We start from the raw sequence: 18,421 nt of genomic DNA, 5'->3' as shown, positions 1-18,421 counted from the left end.
GAGGTCACTTGTTTTAATGATCAGAGGCCACTTTGTTTGTGTCAAATCCAAGGAAGCCAAGAATCTCACTCTCTTCACGGAGGGTGTGGGCAAGGGGGTCCCATCAGAGGTGTGAGCCATTGCAGCTTAGTCTGAATACAAAAGCGGCTCATTATTACCTGGGGGGAGAGCCTGGAGCCTACTCCCAGGCTGCCTCTGCCTTCGGAACACGGTTCGTGAAAGGCAGGTGCCATCTGGCTGTCATTAAGCTGCTGACTGTGACTTTCTCTCGGATTGACTAGTGATGGATTGACAGGTAAAGTGGAGGCTGGTGGAGCCTCCGGTGGGGAGGTGGGCAGAGGTGTGGTTCCCCTCTGTGGCTTTGGGGAACCCATTCGAGGCTTTGTGCATAGATTTCCCCTCAGGTTTATCCTCTGTATTTCAGGAGCTCTGTTTTCGAAACAATGCAACACAAAACAAAAGCATAACATAAAACAGAGACCAGCCACATGAATGGGGGGTGGGGGGGAGGATGCTTATACCATTCAAAAAATATTTTCTTGGCTTCATTAAGAGGGCAGCAAGAGAAGGCTAGTGGTGTTTTTTAGTACCTTTTTTTTTAATTTTAAACATTTTTATTTATTTTTGAGAGAGAGAGAGAGAGAGCGAGAGAGAGCACAAGTGGGGGAGGGGCAGAGAGAGAAGGAGACACAGAATCCAAAGCAGGCTCCAGGCTCTGAGCTGTCAGCCCAGAGACCAAGGTGGGGGGGCTTGAACCCATGAACTATGAGATCATGATCTGAGCCAAGTTGGACTCTTCACTGACTGAGTGACCCAGGTGCCTCTAATTTTTAGTACTTTTTAACTCTTCTGTTGCCTTACCGTTTCATTATGTTACAATTTCATTATACTCAAATTTGTAGTTTGAATTAAAGAACTGAGTTTTATAAGCTCTTTCTAGTAAAGTGAGGAGGGATTAATACATAAAAGTTCTGAGATATTCGTACGCAGAAGAATGTTTTGTTATATTAAAACACTTTTATCAAATGTGTCAATCAAACTAATAAAATCAGAATTAAGGATCAGTTCTGCACCGTCTGAGAAATATACTCTATTTGGTACTGTGTTCGGTAAGGTATTGTGTTTGGTCACAACAACTTCTAAAAGCAAGAAGCATAATGCAGGGCAACTGAGTGTCAAAATTGTCAAAGGTTGCCTGATAAATATTTGACTGGTTAATTGATCAAGAACTATTTGCCCCAACTGGGACAAATCTTTAGTGTTTTTGTTTTAATGCTTGTTTATTTTTGAGAAAGAGACAGAGCACAAGTTGGGGACGGGCAGCAAGAGGGAGGGAGAGAATCACAAGCAGGCTCCAGGCTGACAGCACAAAGCCCGATGTGGGGCTTGAACCCACGAACCGTGAGATCATGACCTGAGTGGAAATCAAGAATCGGCACTCAACCAGCTGACCTACCCAGGTACCCTAAAAATCTTTAGTGTTTAAATTCAGATGATCTGGGGCGCCTGGATGGCTCAGTATGTTAAGTGTCTAATTTTGGCTCTGTCAGAGCTCTACTCTGGCTCTCTCTCTCTCTCTCTCAAAAATAAATAAACATTAAAAAAATTAAAAAAAATTCAGATGATCTTTTATCAGAGAAAGTTTTCTCAGATATATCTCAGTAAAAGATAGTATGTTCAAATTATGTAAAAAAAAAGTGTCATTTTAACTTGGTAAGCTCAGGAGAAGCAGAAATAAAAATCATTAATTCAATAAAAAGACTTCCCATGTTTTTTTTCTTTACTTTTTTAATTGAGGTAAAATTTGTATGTAACATGTTATTAGCTTCAGGTATACTGTATGATAATTCAATATTTGTATACGCTACAGGGGATCACCACAGTCTAGTGAGTATCGACCTCCTTCACCCATTTCACCCACAAGGTCAACCCCTCTCCCCTCGGAGAACCACCAGTCTGTTGTCCGCATGAGTTTCTGACGTATTCTTGAAAGGCCCAAGTTATTCACGGTGTGCTGGCCAGTGTTCCAAAGGCAGTGATTTTGATAGCACCTGCTGGCCGGCTGATCGGAAGCAAGATCATCAGGCAGCGACGTTCAAGGTATGCAACTATGTGGTCCTGTGGGACCACAATTGTAGACCCTGTTCATTCCCAGGAGACGTGGAGGTGTCCAGTGGCAAAAATCAAGGGCCCCAGACCAGTGTGTAAGCTCCTTTCCGGAGGTTATCAGCAAGCTGTGGTGAGGCCAAGTGGGGTTCAAAGGTGTCTCCTTGCCCATGTTCCCTGAATGCAGCCCTGTAGCCCCTACCTGTGTGGGGAAGCTCAGCTTCAGGCGGAAGCTCCAGGACAGGCAGACGGGCCTTTTTCACAGGCAGACGGGGGTGTCCTTCTGTCTATCACCTGTGCAGTGTGCTGGGTGTGGTAGGCGGCTTAAACTTCCTTCCTCCCTCCCTCCCTTCCTTCCTTCCTTCTTTCATTCTTTCTTCCTCCTTTCCTTTCCTTTTTCTTTCTTTCTCTTTTTTTCTTTCTTTCCTTCCTTCTTTCTCGGATGGTACGCTGAAACTCAATAATTAGAAGTTTATTTTTTTTAAGTTTATTTATTTTAAGAGAGAGAGAGAGAGAGAGTAAGAGTGCAAGCAGGGAGGGGCAGAGAGAGAGGAAGAGAGAAAGAATCCCAAGCGGGCTCCGTACTGTCAGCATAGAGCCCACCATTGGGCTTGAATTCAGGAACCCTGAGATCATGACCTGAGCCAAGATCAAGAGTCAGATGCTTGGGGTGCCTGGGTGGCTCAGAGCCTAGAGCCTGCTTCGGATTCTGTGTCTCCCTCTCTCTCTGCCCCTCCCCCACTCATGCTCTGTCTCTCTCTCTCTCTCTCTCTGTCAAAAAGAAATAAACATTGAAAAAAAAAGAAAAAGAGTCAGATGCTGAAGGGGCGCCTGGGTGGCTCAGTCGGTTGAGCGTCCAACTTCATGATCTCACGGTTTGTGAATTTGAGCCCCGCGTCGGGCTCTGTGCTGACCACTTGGATTCCGTGTCTCCCCCTCTCTCTGCCCCTCCCATGCTCATGCTCTGTCTCTCTCTGTCTCCCAATAATAAATAAACATTAAAAAAAAATTTTTTTTGCAAATAAGCCTATTTTAATGTTTCTTACAATAGAATAAATAGTTCTCTTGATGGCTGCAGATATGTAAGGCTGTTGGGCAGTATTTGGAGAACCACCACAGAAATGGTGTCTTCTTAACTGGTGAGTAGTCTTCAGGAATTGTCAAGAGTTACTTGTCTGAAAGTGCTGTCAAACCAGCAAGACTGTATTTATGCATCCATCGTTTTCAGGATTGTTGGTAACCTGGGCATATTTTCCCCAAATAACCTTGCCTCCTTGTGTCACAAGGCCCAACTCACTCACGTTCACTTCAATGACAGTACCTTTGGTAGTAACACCCAAAGACGTATATAGCGGGGATGAGGGATTCTTTTTTACACCAAGTATTGGCAGGCAAAAGGTGGCTTTCAATTCAGGATGCGTTACATGGGCCTTTTTGAAACGTAAGCCCATTGGCCTAATGAATCTTTCATATTTAGGTGGTTTTCGAGTAAAGCCACCTCCAACAAAGCAGACTTTTGTAACCATCCTCTTCCATGCTTTCTTCTTTCTCTTTCCTGTTCGAATAACTTTTAATACTTCTGTTTCTCCCTGGGCACGAACTTTGGGCAAAGGGACTTCCCATTTTGCTGCTTTCTCTTTTCGTTTTTGTTTAATCATATTGGAAAGTACTTTAGCTCGGGACTGTCCCTCCCCGTCCAGCAGATACGCAGGTACTGCTCCTTGTGGAGTCTTTTCATCATTCTTTTGCTTGGTGTTTCTCTTTTCACGCATCTTGATAGTCTTTTTCATTTGTATTTTCTCAGCCTGGCGCCGTTTATGGTAGAGCTTAGCTTTCAGACCAATCATCTTTTTTGCCTTCTTTGAACGTTCTCGACCTTCCTTCTTTCTCTTTTTCTCATGGTAATCCAAACGATAGCCATAGCGTTTCCGGTGTAACTCAATATATTCGTTTTGTGGCATGGTGACAGCCGCAGAGCCTCCGGGTGCAGGTGCCGGGGCGCAAAGAAGCTCTCAATTTTCGGGTCTCACAGACCCGCGAGTTCACTCCACGCGCCCCGATGGGAAAGAGCAAAAAAAAATTTTTTTAAAGAGTCAGATGCTTAACCAACTGAGCCACCGAGGTGCCCCAATAAATAGACGTTTCTTAAAGGTTCATTGAAACATGAACTTTTTGTAGTTTGTTATATTAAAATCCACTGGTCTGCCTTGGACTTTAAAAAAATGTTAAAGTATAAATGGCATACAATGTCATACTAGTCTTAGGTATATAAAGGTGATTTGACAATTCTATACATTACTCAGTGCTCACCACAATACATGTAGTCACCATCTGTCACCATACAACGTTATTACAATATTATTGACTATATTCCCTATGCTGTATTTTTCATCTCTGCAACTTACTTATCTTTTAAGTGGAAGTTTGTACCCCTTAATCCCCTTCACCTATTTCACCCATCCCTTCCCACCTCCCCTCTGGCAACCACCGGTTTGTTCTCTGTACTGAGAGTCTGTCTTTTGTTCGTTTGTTCGTTTGTTTTGCTTTTTAGATTCCATACACAGGTGAAACCATATGCTATTTGTCTTTCTCTGCCAGACCATCTTTCTGGTTGGTATGGTCTCTTGGGGTCTACAGACACAAGCCCCTCTGATAACCAAGGCCAGGCAATCAAGGGAGGCCCCCGGATGGACGCTACTCACCCACCAGCTTTGGCGAGGCTGTGTCCCCATCATGGCTGTCTCTGCTAGCAAGGTAGAGGGAGAGTGCAAAAATGGCTCTCACCAGAGCCTCTATCCCCCGAGAAAGTCCCAACTGGTCAGCACCAGCCCCCCCCCCCCCAACAGATGCTTTAAAATTAGCAAGTGAATTTCCTTCACATATAATCACTTCTTAAGCTGCTGCCTTTGTACTGGTTCCTGGGGCAAGTGAGTCCACATGCCATCCCCTCAAAATGAGTATCTCAGATCTCCACAGCCCCCAGGTCCCCTGGACATAAGCCCCATTGGCTTCCAAAGCTTGGCATTTTGGGGGCCTCATCTCTCTGGTGCAGGTCCTAAGGGTTGAGTCGCTCAATGGCACAACCCGCTTCTTTGGGAGAGGCTCTGGATTTGTGAGATCTCTCCCTGTTATACGCGGATAGGGTGGCGGGGTTTGGTGAGACTCTGCTTCTCTTACCATCTAGCCATGACATGTTTATCCCTTGTTGTGGAGAGAGTTGTTCTTTTTAATTTTTTCCTCCCACCGGGAATTATTCTATACATAGCTGTGGATTTGGTGTGTCTGTGGGAGGAGGTAAGTTCAGCGTCTCCATTGCCACCATCTTGGATTGCCTCTTCCCATGTTTTTTGATGATAGAAATTAACATTCGATTCAGAACATTGGTTTACAATTATATAAATAAAACGAATGAGTTTTTAGAACTAGCATTTATAAACATCTAATTTATAATAATGAATGAAATAGGAAAGGGTCTTGTTAACTACTGATTGAGAAGTAAAAAGTAATTTTTCTCTTTTACATATATTATTTGTGTAAGTGTATTTTATTATTATTATTATTATTATTATTTTGAGAGAGAGAGAGACAGGGTGTGAGCGGGGGAGGAGCAGAGAGAGAGGGAGACTGAGAATCCCAAGCAGGGTCCACACACCAGCATGAAGAGCCCAACACGGGGCTCAGACTCGGGAAACTGTGAGATCACAGCCTGAGCCGAAATCAAGAGTCAGCCGCTTAACTTAATGAGCCACCCAGGTGTCCCTGTGTAAATGTAGCTTTATACAGAGTTGCACACTGTGAATTTTGTTTCTGTGCATGTTTCAAGCTCTGTGTGTAGTTTTACTTCTAAATAATTCTATATATAATCAAATGAATATAATGAATATGATTTTTAAAGTTTATTTATTTATTTCGAGAGAGAGAGCATGCACACACATGCACGCAAGTGGTGGAGGGGCAGAGAGAGAGGGAAAGAATCCCCAGCAGACTCCATGCTGACAGACCAACACGGGGCTCGATCGCATGAACTGTGAGATCATGACCTGAGCCAAAATCAAGAGTCAGATGCTTAACTGACGGAGTCACCCAGGCACCACCCCCCAAATTATTTTAGTTAAAAATTGTCTGAAATAGGGGCGCCTGGGTGGCTCCGTCAGTTGAGTGTCCGACTTTGGCTCAGGTCATGATCTTGCAGTCCATGAGTTCAAGCCCTGCGTCGGGCTCTGTGCTGACAGCCCAGAGCCTGGAGTCTGTTTTGGATTCTGTGTCTCCCTCTCTGTCTGCCCCTCCCTGGCTCACTCTCTGTCTCTCTCTCTCTCTCTCTCTGTCTCAAAAATAAATAGTCTGAAATAAAATTGTCTGAAATAAAAAATGCCTTCCAAATATATATATGTGGCACATAGACACAGCAGATTTCTAAGTGACGTCACAAAAAGCCATTGCTGTGTGAATACCTTGATCCGTGGTATATGTATAGCAAGGATTATCACACAGAGAAATTCTCAGGGAGCAGGATATGAAAGGAGACGGAGAAGCTTCCACTGCTATTATTTCAAGGCTGATTTCTCATTTTCTCTAAATGTTTCAAAAAGCTCTCTTCACGCTTCTTGTTGAGATTCCTAGGGGGTGGGAAGGGTGTAGTACATAGAAGCTTGAAATTGTTTTCTGTTTTGTAGGAGTGCAAGCATTTGGATACGCCTATGGAGAAATTATCTGAATGGATCCCATGACTTTAAATACCATCTATATACTGCTGACACCCAAATTTATATCTCCTCCTTGGATGTCTCTTTGAACTCCAAACTCATATACCAAGCTAGCTACCAGATGTCTCCACTCGGAAACCCACATTTCACAGGTAACACATTTAAACACAAGCTCATATTTTGAACCCATAATTTTCTCTTCCAAACCTGTTCTTGCTTTGGTCTTTTCCATTACAGTTGACAGAAACCCATCTTCCCAATGAATCAGCCCCCAAACCCTCAAGTTATCCTCGACTTCTCTTTCTCTCACACTTTACGGCTGTTCTGTGATGAAATCCTGTTAGCTTTCATCCCAGTGTCTCTAGGATCCAGCCACCCTTCACCAGCTCTGCCCACACCACTCTGGTCCAAACCACCCTTGCCTCTTTGTGGATTGCACTTGCTCCTGATTGGTTTCCCTCTTTGATTCTCCCCGACCCAAACCATACCCTCTCTTTTCACACAGCAGTCAGACTGACTCCCGTTAAGTGTAAGTTCATGCTGTCCCTCTACTTGAAAGCCTCCAACAGCACTCCTTCTCACACAGAGAAGTGCCAAGTGCCTACGTCTGTGTAGGATGCTCATAGACCCACCTCCGTTATGCCCCTGATCTCATTTCCCTCTGTTTTCCCTTCCAGTCCCCACGCTGGCCATATCTACTCTTGTTCTTGGATTGCACCGAGCTCATTTCTCCCTCCAGACTTCAGGAACTTTTATTAGTCTCCCCCCAGAGAGCACAGGACTCACCCCCTCATCTTCTTCAAGATTGTGCTTAAATGTTACCTTCTTAAATATGCCCTCCTCCCCACTTCTCTTCTCTCCTTTAGTTCTCTCTATAGCACTTACCGTGATCTAATAGAACTTAACTGTTTATTTTGCTGACTGCCTTCCACCACTAGAACGTAAGCTCCCTGAATACAGGTGTTTTGTCTCTTCGCTGCTCTATCCCTAGGGCTTACCAGTGTCTGGAATAGAGGAGCACTCAATAAATAATTATTAAATGAATACATACAATTCCTTAAGCAAGGGGTAAAGCCGACACCTGATAATTTCTATGGTCTATACTCTTTGGACTATATTTAGTTTACATTTCAATGTACGTAAAGTAAACTTTAGTCTTTCCGATGTGCAGTTTTATGCACTCGGCAAATGCATACATTGATGTATCCCCCACATCAAACAATTATGTTATCCTTCAAAAACAAAAGAGGGGTGCCTGGGCAGCTCAGCGAGTTAAGCATCTGACTTCTCAGGTTATGATCCCCTGGTTCATGGGTTCCAGCCCCATATCGGGCTCTGTGCTAACAGCTCAGAGCCTGCAGCCTGCTTCAGATTCTGTGTCTTCCTCTCTCTCTGCCCCTCCCTGCTCATGCTCTGTCTCTCTTTCTCTCAAAAATAAATAAAAACATTAAAAAATATCTTTAAAAACCCTCATGCTATCTCCTTCTAGTCAAATATTGTCCCATCTTTAATGCTTGGCAACCACTGATCCCATCTCTATTCCAGAATGTTGTACAAGTGCACATGGCGTTTCAGATCTGGCTTCTTTTTCTTAGCATAATGCATTTGAGTTTGGCCCATGCTGTTGTTTATGTTAATTGTTATTTCTGTCTCATTGCTGAAAGGTTTTCCATCATATGGACATATCAGTTGTGAATATGTATTTCTGGAAGACCATGAATAAAGGGTCATCAAGTTGTTCATCTTAAAACCAAGTTTCTGAAATACAACATACTTTGTAGGAATTATAGAACTAAATTTGGTTGTTTGTTTTTAAACTTAGTAGGGGAAAAGACCTGAAGAAAATACACTAAAAACTATCAATGGTTCTATTGTCTTTGGGAGTAACTTCTTCTCTTTTTTTAAATTTTTATTTATCTCATTTTTATGAGGGGCACATACCGTTTTTATAACAAAAACACTTTATTTTGAAAATGAAGACACACTGATGTAGATGTTAAAATATCCAAAGGATATCATTTGGAGAAATGAAAATACACTTTCTTTCCTTTTGGTTTCAGCGATATCAAATAAACTCAGTCACCTACACTTTTGTTGAGGAATGAGGAAAAAATGGGGTTCCACACCAAGTGTATTTAACGCAAAGGAGGAAAATAAATGCTAATTTTGATACTATAATTTATGAATTTTTAAGTAACAATTTACACCTGCAATCAGAAGGCCGCTGCTTCTTTAAGAAGTGAGGGTCTCCAAACAGTTTATGAAGTAATAGATCATATATAAGTAGGTTGTTCGCTCTCGGTACAGATGCCATCATTACTAACTACTTTCAGGCTCTTTGAGAGCTGAATAATTCCGTAATGCATCATTGAACATTTAGTTGCTTCATAGCAGATGGTTTCAGGGGTCCATCTGCTCACAGCAATGTTTTCAACAAGCCCCCTTCACCTTCACCAAAAGGTTCGGAAACATTAGAATATTCATTCTCCACTACAGGTGTGTTTTCTTGGCTCCCCCGTATTAAGGAGCGGGACCGCTGTCTTTTTTTTCTCCAGAAGAAAATACTGGCCTGTGTAAGTATAGAAAACATTGCTGTGAGTGTCAGGGAAATAAGTGAAAGAATATCTGACTTAAAGAACTTGTAAAGTTACTTAAGTTACTGTGTGTGTGTGTGTGTGTGTGTGTGTGTGCGTGTGTGTGTGCGTGTGTCAGAGAGAGAGAGAGAGAGGTGGGGGGAGAGAGAGAGTGAGAAGCGGCTGCTTTCCTGGGCTGACTATGTTAAACATGAGATATTAGACACTCAACTGGTTTTTTTACTCCTGCCCTAATGTGAGCAGAAGCAGTGTCAGCTTCTTTAGGGGTTCGCTGGGAAAAAGAATGCATTCTCTCTGCCTTTGAGGCCATGGGGAAATCTCCCAGGCAAGGTCAGGGTGAACACATGAAATACGGGAAGGAGCTCCAGCTGAAACCATATGGATACGAGCAAACTGAATATAATATCTGAATGCTGAGAAGATCCAGGGGTAAGTGTTATGGGGACACAGCTAGTTTTATTCCAGAAATCCCAAATGCCCCATTACCTATGTGATCACTGAAATTTGCAGTCAGGCTGCTAGAGAAACGGAAAGGTGGCATGCGATGAATAAGACATGGGCAGCAGCTGCTCTCCAAATATGGAGAATTCTCTTTTCCAAATTGGAAGATAACAAGGAAAGACAAAGTTGGCGATGAGGAAGCACAGGGCATTAGGTAGAGGACTTTCAAGAGACTGCAAGAAACTAACGATCCATTTGTTTGGATTGAGGCAATGGACACCCGGACCCAAATACACTGAACACATGAATTCAACACTGTGCACCATAGAGATATCTTTCGGGTGTTGAGTAGAGAGATGTCGCTTTATCACCAATTTGTCGGCAAAGGGAACAGTGAAGTCCCGGCTGTTTCAGAGAACCGTGTAAATGGCAGTCAGAGCTCCTCTCGGCAGCCACGGAGGAACATTCCGAAAAGAGACTGCTCTGTGTTTTGTGTTCCAGTGGTTGTATTTTAATTTCTCTCTCTAAAAGGAACAAATATATTCAGGTCAGGATATGAAAGAAAATCACTGAAGATTTCAGAGTTATATTTCAGAGAGCTGTCGGAAGGCGATTTAATTACCTATTAACCTCTTTATTTAAGAGAACAAAAATATTGAAAAAAATAAAAATCTTTGACTTACTGAAATAAATGGCGCTTGCTGAATGCAATGGTCACTCGTGATGGCTCTAGGCTTATATTAGTCCTTTCATTTTTAACAGGCATTTATTAAGTACCTACTAGGTGCGCAGAATCAGACAAGGCTTACAGTAGAGACCCTATTTCCAACCTGCAGGATCTTCCTCGTTTGTGAGCTAAAACTCTGCTGCTAAATGGCTTGTGTCAGAGGTGAATGATTTATTACTAGCCACAACTCTGAAGGAGTGGCCTGCCTTAGAAATCAGAGAGCACACATTCCTGATACTGTTATCAATGTCATCTTGATTATCCTGTCAAGAATAGCCCCTGAAATTGACTTTACCATCACTCCCACTTTTGCCGTGAAAGCAGAAAAACAACAGGCAAGTATTCTGTGTCTGTGAAAGCTTTAGAATTCCGTTAATTTAAGCCAGGGTCTCCTATTAGGTATTAATCAAGCATGCTGAGCACTATTACCTCTATGAGGAACCCAAATTAAGGAAAGGACTTGTTTCACGCCCTCAGATAGTTTATAATCTAATTGGGGAAAGGAGATAGATCTACGTGGAGCTGCCAGAAACAACCACAGGAAACATTTCAGGTGCACGGTTGAGGACCGAGGGCGTTCTAACCAGAGGAAAGGGGGACACAGAGAGGGGTAAGTCAGACACGCAGGCATCTTCTTGTGCCATCAAGGACCCCGTCCAACATGTGACTTCTTTAGAGAAGAGAAGGAGAGACAGAAAAGCTTGGTTTCACTTTAAGGAGTTTTGCACTGATGTTTTAAAACGTGAAAGTAGTTGTAGGTCTTTGTGTTTGGACAAAGGCACAGCCTGAGTGGATACACAGAGCTGGGAGTTGAAAAGAGTGGGAAGAAGGAAGAGTTGAGGGTTACCTCGCTGAGGCTAAACGGCCACGGTTTGAAGTAGTGAGAAAGGAGGGTAGGATCCTGAGAGTGGTGGGTCTGAAGCAGGGTCAGATGCACAGCGAAGTTGAACGATATCTAGCTGCATCTACACAACTTGACAGAGTGCGGGTGGACAGAGCACAGCGGTCTGCTACAACCAAAAGTGGCCGAGACCTAGATCTATTCTGGTAGCAATCAGAGCACGAGAGGTCCTGGTTTTAATGAGTGTTCATTTTGTAGTCCTAGAGCTTAAGTGAAGAGTACCAGCCAGTAAGCATCTGACATCATACGTCAGAAAACTGGCTTGGTTTTAGAAGATACAAATATTATTTCAAACTTGAAAGGAGGACAATTACTTATGAGAAAGCATTTTTAAGAAAAGAATCAGCAAACTGAACAGAGGGTTCTCAGAGCCAGGAGGTCCTTGAATTTTTCAAATCAGAAAATTAATATGCCAGCAAACTACTTTAATTCTTTCAAAACGTTTGAACTTAGTAAAACAAGTTATGATTAGAAGAAGCATGAATTCCTAAGTGTGGATGCAGAGACATTCAGAGTTTTATCCAGTGATTTTAAGGGATACAGCGAAATTGTGTGATCTCAGAAAACTATATTTTAATTAACTTGGGGTTTATCTATCTACTTACCTATGTCTCTGTAGGGTAGGGTTTGAAATGTCAACAGGAAACAATGCTAAAGCAGTAACTGCAATTTTTAAAAAAGCAGCCTAGCCCTGCTTTCAAATGAACCCTTAGGCAGGACCCCAATATATGAAAACAATAAAATAGGAGCCATGTTGCTGATGCAGAGTGGAGGGTAGAGCCCCCAAGCTCCCCGCCCCCCATATCTTCCCAGAAGTCCTAGTGCCACCCAGTAAGCTCTCTACACAGTGTCCGAGCCGACTGCCTCCATTTCTCACCTTCGATCAATGTCTTTGATATCCAGAACAACATGGGGTAGATCATGGTCATATTTAGGCACTGACCAACTTCTTTCTTCCCACGTAATCTTATTCGTATTTTCTCTCTATTCACCTCTGTAATAAATGATTATAACTTGGTAGCATCTTTAATAACATCTTCTGTCATATACTATCACATACAGTCTATTTCCATGGTACTCAAAAGGTATGTCAGGGGGGCCTGGGTGGCTTAGCTGGTTAAGCGTCTGACTCTTGGTTTCAGCTCAGGTCATAATCTCACGGTTTCATGAGTTCAGCCCCAGTGGATTCCGTGCCAACAGCATAGAGCCTTCTTGGGATTCTCTCTCTCTTTCTCTCTCTCTCTCTCTCTGCACCTCCTCCACTCATGCTGTCTCTGTCTCGCTCAAAAATAAACTTAAAAAAAAAGATATGTCAAAAATGACTTCATCTTAACTCCTTTAAAATTACTATATTTCCTTTACAAAATTCACGTATAATGACTCAGACTTTTGTATCTTTGGGCTAAAGAAAAAGCAAACATAACAAAAATGATTTTCCTTTTAATTTTAAGTACAGACAGAAGCCATTTAACTAAAGGCCACTGTCTATAAATCTTAGCGTAAGACAAGTATATTCGTTCCCAATGGCTGCTATAGGAAAGTACCCACAAACCGAGTGGCTGCAACAACAGGCATTTATTGTCACCTTGTTCTGGGAGCCAGAAGGTCGAGGTCAAGGTGTCAGCAGGCTTGGTCCCTTCTGAGGGCTGGAAAGGAGAATCTGTTCCTTGCACCTCTCTTAGCTTCCGGTGTTTTGCTGGAAGTCTTTGGAGCTCCTTGGCTCGCTGAAGCATCATCCTGATCTCTGCCTTCATCCTCGTGTGGTATATTTATCTCTGCGTTCAAATTTCCCTTACATATAAGGCTGCCGGTCATATAGGATTAGGGCTCACCCTAATGACTTCATCATAACTTGACAACATGTGCAATGACCCTATTTCCGAATAAGGTCACATTCACAGGTACTGAGGGTTAAGACTTCAGCATCTTTTGGGAGGACGTGGTTCGGTCCATAAGAACAAACCCTATTTTGCTGCTGTCCTGTGTATGGATCCCCAATGTGTATGTTGATCTGCCCGTGCAAGGGTAAGGGCAGGTACAGAGAGTCACATCTGGTGTGACTTCTAAGTTCCTGATTCAATGACAAATAAAGATATACCTATGTTGTTAAACAGTGAAGCCGCCTTTTAGGAAATATTTAAGAGAGATACAATTGACCAGAAAGAAAGCAAGCTAATATTAGTGATCCGGTAAAAACAGACAAGATTATCTTTGGGGACTTTTTTTTTTTTAAGTTTATTTGCTTATTTTGAAAGAGAGAGAGAGAGAAGAAGGAGGTAGGGAGGGAGAGAGGCAGAGAGAGGGAGAGAAAATCCCAAGCAGGCTCCATACCGTCAGCACAGAGCACGACTTGGGGCTTGATCTCACGACTGATAGATCGTGACCTGAGCCGAAATCAAGAGTCGGACACTCAGTCGACTGAGCCATTCAGGCGCCCCGCTCAGGGACTTTTTTAACGTCTGCATAGATTCTACCTGATCTCATGGGCCATTTAGATCTACAACTGTGGTACAGTACAAAGGTTATTTATTCAAGGCCCTTATCTCTTAAGTGGAAAACTTAATTAATTGGTCATGTTAGGGGGTTTCTAGTGTTGAAGCTTTATCTTGCAGATGCCACTGAGGGGGCTGATTCTCTCTCCTGTTGGCAACATTTGCTCTCCTCTCTGGACGCTTCCCTGTCTTGAATCTCTTGAATGCTGAGAGACAGCCACGTGTCACACACTGGGGGTACGATGATGCATAAAATAAAGGAAAGCCTCATGCAAGGGACAGACAGGCAAGTAGATGATTAAAATGAGGCGGCTGAGTTCTATATAGATACGCATTCTACCTGAGGAATACCAAGAAATTATGCAATCATGGCATAATTTCTTGGGCACTTACTATGAGCGTGATACTGTGCCAGGTACCCTGAGGTAATAGATAGAGGAATAATTTATTGTGCTTGATTTGAGACACACATATAGAGTTGTGGGGCAGAAATACCCGGGGGGTATAAAATCCAAAAGCCCCGACTTCACATCTTGATGTCATCATTGAATAATTAGGTCACCGTGAGCAAGTTATTTAATGTCTCTGAGACTCAGGTCATTGTTCATTTGTGGAATGGATATGGCCTTGCTTTCCTTGCATGATTGTGAGGACGCTATGGAATCACAGCTTACCTCAGTGCCTACCCAGGAGCCTGCTCTACTGCAGGGACTGGAGAGTGTTCTAGAATGCTTGACCGGGGCGGGGGGGGGGGGGCGGGGAGATGAGACACATCCAGATTGAGAGAGAATGACTAGCAGGAGGAAGCCTGTATCTAAGTACACAGTGGGTGATCTTTACTTGCCATAGGACCCAGGGGAGGGAGATCATCACTGGGACTTCACTGATTTGCAGCGGCCAGTCAGAGGGTCTAGGTAGCGGCTGGTGAGAGAGAATATGAGGACGGCGGTGTTCATTTATGTAAAACGTTCAATTTACAGTGGTGCCCCGCAATGCTTACCAGGTTGGCTAACAGCGACTTAGGAAACACTGATAGAAATGAGTCTTGAAATATGAGGATTTAAAATTCTTACCAAAAAGCTAGGCTGTATATCGCCATACAGAATTTTAGTTATTTGTTATGAAAAGGAAGCAAAGAACCAAGTTGAACTGGGTGCCCTGAAAAATCTACCTTTTAGCCAACCCAAAATATGAGCGTGGATGAATGAATCACATGCTCACTAAACCTACACCCGAAACCCACCCATCACTAAAGCTAGACCCAGCTTTAGTCTTGCTAAATGTAAGGCTTCCTCCAACCGATGTCTCAAATAATAATACAAATCCTTATTTTGAAACGTTCTAGAACATGTCCTATGCAAATGACTACATCCCTGTTTTATGTGATTCAAAGCCAGGAACGAGTTCCTAGCTTGCAATTTTGCTACCAGTAGTGAAGAGTTTCAGCTCCTGTCTTACTCCTGGGTGGGATATCCTCATTGAAACACAGCACAAAACCTCCAGCGGCCTAACAGGAAATGAGTCGTTTATTATCTTCGCAAATGTGAGGACTACATGCGGATAGCCGGTGATCTGATTCCAGATATTTGTTTCCAAAATGTGAATAAAGGAAAGGTGAAATAGTATTGGCCTTTCCATTATAATTGTATTAGGAGACCCTGATTAGTCCACATTACATGTCCCTGTGTGCCTTGTGGCTTTCTGTGGATCCCCATATAGACACAAAGCCAAACTGGTAAGTTTCAAACACTAGTCAGACAATTAACCCAACATATGCTTGTTTCAGTTTCTCAGATGATTATCATATCTCTTTTATTGTGATGGTGGAGGCAGAACTGGAGGTGGTTTTTATGACGTAGTCTGGTGATAGCACAAGAAAAGGAAACCAGGGAATGAAGATAACAGGTTTCCACAGTTGTTGCAAACACCTAAGCCATTTCTGTTAAAAACACCACTTCATTCTCAATTACTAATGCAGTCCCAAACTGTGAGGACTTGATCTTAAAATCGGGCTCAGAGAACTCTTTGTAGATAGTTTCACTCGTGCTGTACATAAGGAGACCTAATTACATTTATGCTTCATTGATAATTTGTAATTCTTTGCAATAAATTGACTGCAAATTCGAAGGTTGTTAGTGAAAAAGAAATACGCCCTTTCAATAAAAAACATCGCTGCCAATAAATGGCTGACCTACATTCACAAAATTGCTAAATTACAGTGATTAAATCTGAGGCAATTTCAATATTTCGTTACAATAGCAAGTGGCATTTCTTCCCATGTTTATTTAGTGGTACTAGCTGCTCATTTGAGCCTCTGGCTGTCTTTACTCTCTAAAACTAGCAGTGTTTTGTTGGCTTAGAATAAGAAACAAGAAGGAGATGCGCAGCTGAATTGCGACAACACTCTTTTCTCTCAAAACAAAGTTGGAATCGGTCAGAAGTATGCGTTCCACATTGTGAAGGCCGACTGTCTCACGGACTCCCTGGGACAGAGGCGGTCATGTTTCTGGTTTGGGATATTTTCTCTGGGCAAGCAGAGACACTTGGTTTCTACAATTAAGGTTTGGGTCACTCCATAAGTCTTTCACAGGCACAGCAAAATGAACCTACCTCTGGACCCTGAAGTAGGATTTAATCTCACAAAACCTTCTCCCTTGTCCCTGTTCGATTTCATTTATATATAGTGAGTGTCCAATAAGCTCTGACTGGTGCCGCTTTCCTTCTTAACATCCCCAGTCTCCCGACATTAGTTCAGATGGAATCAGAGTCATTTACTTTTCAGTCTGCAGTGCCCCCGGTGCCGGACCAGCCGGAGAGGGTGACACGGCTGAGGAGCCTGCTAATCTCAATGGCCCTTGGGTCTTTCCTCTAAAAGACACAGCAAGCAAACATGCCAAGTGCTATATATAAAAAGGTGGGATGTCATTGCTGCGGAAAAGCACTCGTGGTGTTGTGTGTCCGCCACCACGATTTTGAATCACGTGCAACTTGGAGAAGCTCCGGCGGCAAGAACATTTGCCACTGCGAGTCATGGTTCCCCTTTTTACGATACTATGGGGGAAGGGCTCATGAAGATTTTAATTCTTCTCTGCAAATGCATGTAGACAGAGGTCTAAGTTGGAAGAATACAAGGTGTATCATCTTAATTATTGTCTAACTGTAGAGACAGGCAAGTTCAGGAAGAGGGAAAAGTTCACTTTGGAGAGGACTGAGGACCAGCTTTTTCCAAAAACGGTAACAAAGATGAACCGTCTTCTTTATGGTAAATACAATCCTTAGTTAGGCGAGGTAAAGAGAAATCCTGTAATTGACGTGATAAAGCCAAATGTGCTCTGAAAAATCTCTCAATGCCACTCACCTTCGTGAGTGTCATCTCTCATTTTTTTTATGACTATTTCCGTGAAATTAGGCAATTTTCATTACAAAAAGCATGAAAAAGAATGGCTATGTTCTTAAATATTGAGTAACTCGTGCAGTAGCTGTGATTATTCCAGAAGCTCTACCAAATCTTATTGCAAATGTAACAAAAGAATGGATGAATTCTGATGTCTCCATCAAATAAAGCATGTAAATATTTTAGTGAATAACACTGTTACTCTCTTTCTAAAAATCACTTGTAATAAAACTGAAAGATTTTCATCTCCATGGCATCTATTGTATTAAAGGAAGTATAAGCTGTTCTATTTTTGCCTTCCTAGTATGTTCATGAATTACCAAAAGTGAAACACTTTTAAGTGAATTTAAAATAAAAATACTATCGTTCGTAAGGATCATAACTTTAGAATAAATTTTAAAGGTGATATTAACTTTATATTTACTTTTTAATAATCTCATAAAAATATTAGCAAAAAAGAAATTGGGAAGATATAAATTGTGTTGTGTTCTTAAAAACTGTAAATTAAAAATAAAATTGTTTTCTTGGAAAATGATATGATCAGACCTAGAATTCCTGATTTTATATTTACTATAGCTAGTTGAAATTTTTTATTATTGTTTTACGATGCGTTATTATTTTGTGCTAATTAAATGCAACACTACAGGACTGAATTAACAACCTCACAAAACCATGTCCCTTTTAACTGGTAATGACATTATGTTGATTTCAATAAAATTTGAAAAATATTTTGGAATTATCCCTACTGTGCCTTTGTACTCATGTATACAGAGTGGAATTTCTAATGAGAGAATGACTGAAATCTTAATTAAACTATTTCAGTTACTTAAAATACTCAGTATATTATTAGCTTTAAGAAAGAAAAGGCTAAGATTACTTAAGGTTTCAAACACTAAAATGATTTTGATGTTCTTTGACTCCTGAATAAATGTGTTTTAAAGTCTACAATCTTTGCAGTAGTGAAAAAAAAAAAAAAAAGATTTATTGCCAAGATACGAATGCCACAAGGCAATGAGGGGGCTCTGTTTTTATTTCTTTTTATTACTTGTGAAATGCTGGGCCG

The 18,421-nt window shown here is 42.0% G+C and overlaps 1 protein-coding gene across 2 annotated transcripts; it reads right to left on the bottom strand.

The window, feature by feature from the left end:
* Positions 1–3,125: 3,125 nt before the first annotated feature.
* On the bottom strand, positions 3,126–12,087 carry LOC125155412 (ribosome biogenesis protein NSA2 homolog). 2 transcript variants are annotated; one of them, XM_047840730.1, is made up of 2 exons: positions 12,078–12,087; positions 3,126–4,151 (listed from the first exon to the last, which is right to left on the bottom strand). In XM_047840730.1, the coding sequence occupies exon 2, from the start codon at positions 4,065–4,067 to the stop codon at positions 3,294–3,296; it is 774 nt and encodes a 257-aa protein (XP_047696686.1). In that variant the 5' UTR covers positions 4,068–4,151; positions 12,078–12,087; the 3' UTR covers positions 3,126–3,293. The 2 variants fall into 2 exon arrangements, with proteins under 2 accessions (XP_047696686.1, XP_047696687.1); XM_047840731.1 differs by having other exon boundaries at positions 3,126–3,953.
* Positions 12,088–18,421: the final 6,334 nt, after the last annotated feature.

Source organism: Prionailurus viverrinus, chromosome F1 (genome assembly GCF_022837055.1).
Source record: "Prionailurus viverrinus isolate Anna chromosome F1, UM_Priviv_1.0, whole genome shotgun sequence".
Taxonomy (NCBI): Eukaryota; Metazoa; Chordata; class Mammalia; order Carnivora; family Felidae; genus Prionailurus; species Prionailurus viverrinus.
This window is presented reverse-complemented; position numbering and strand designations above follow the sequence as displayed.

What these genes read in the sequence shown, in the direction of transcription:
- LOC125155412 (XM_047840730.1), bottom strand. Translation starts at nt 4,067, where the DNA reads ATGCCACAAAACGAATATATTGAGTTACACCGGAAACGCTATGGCTAT.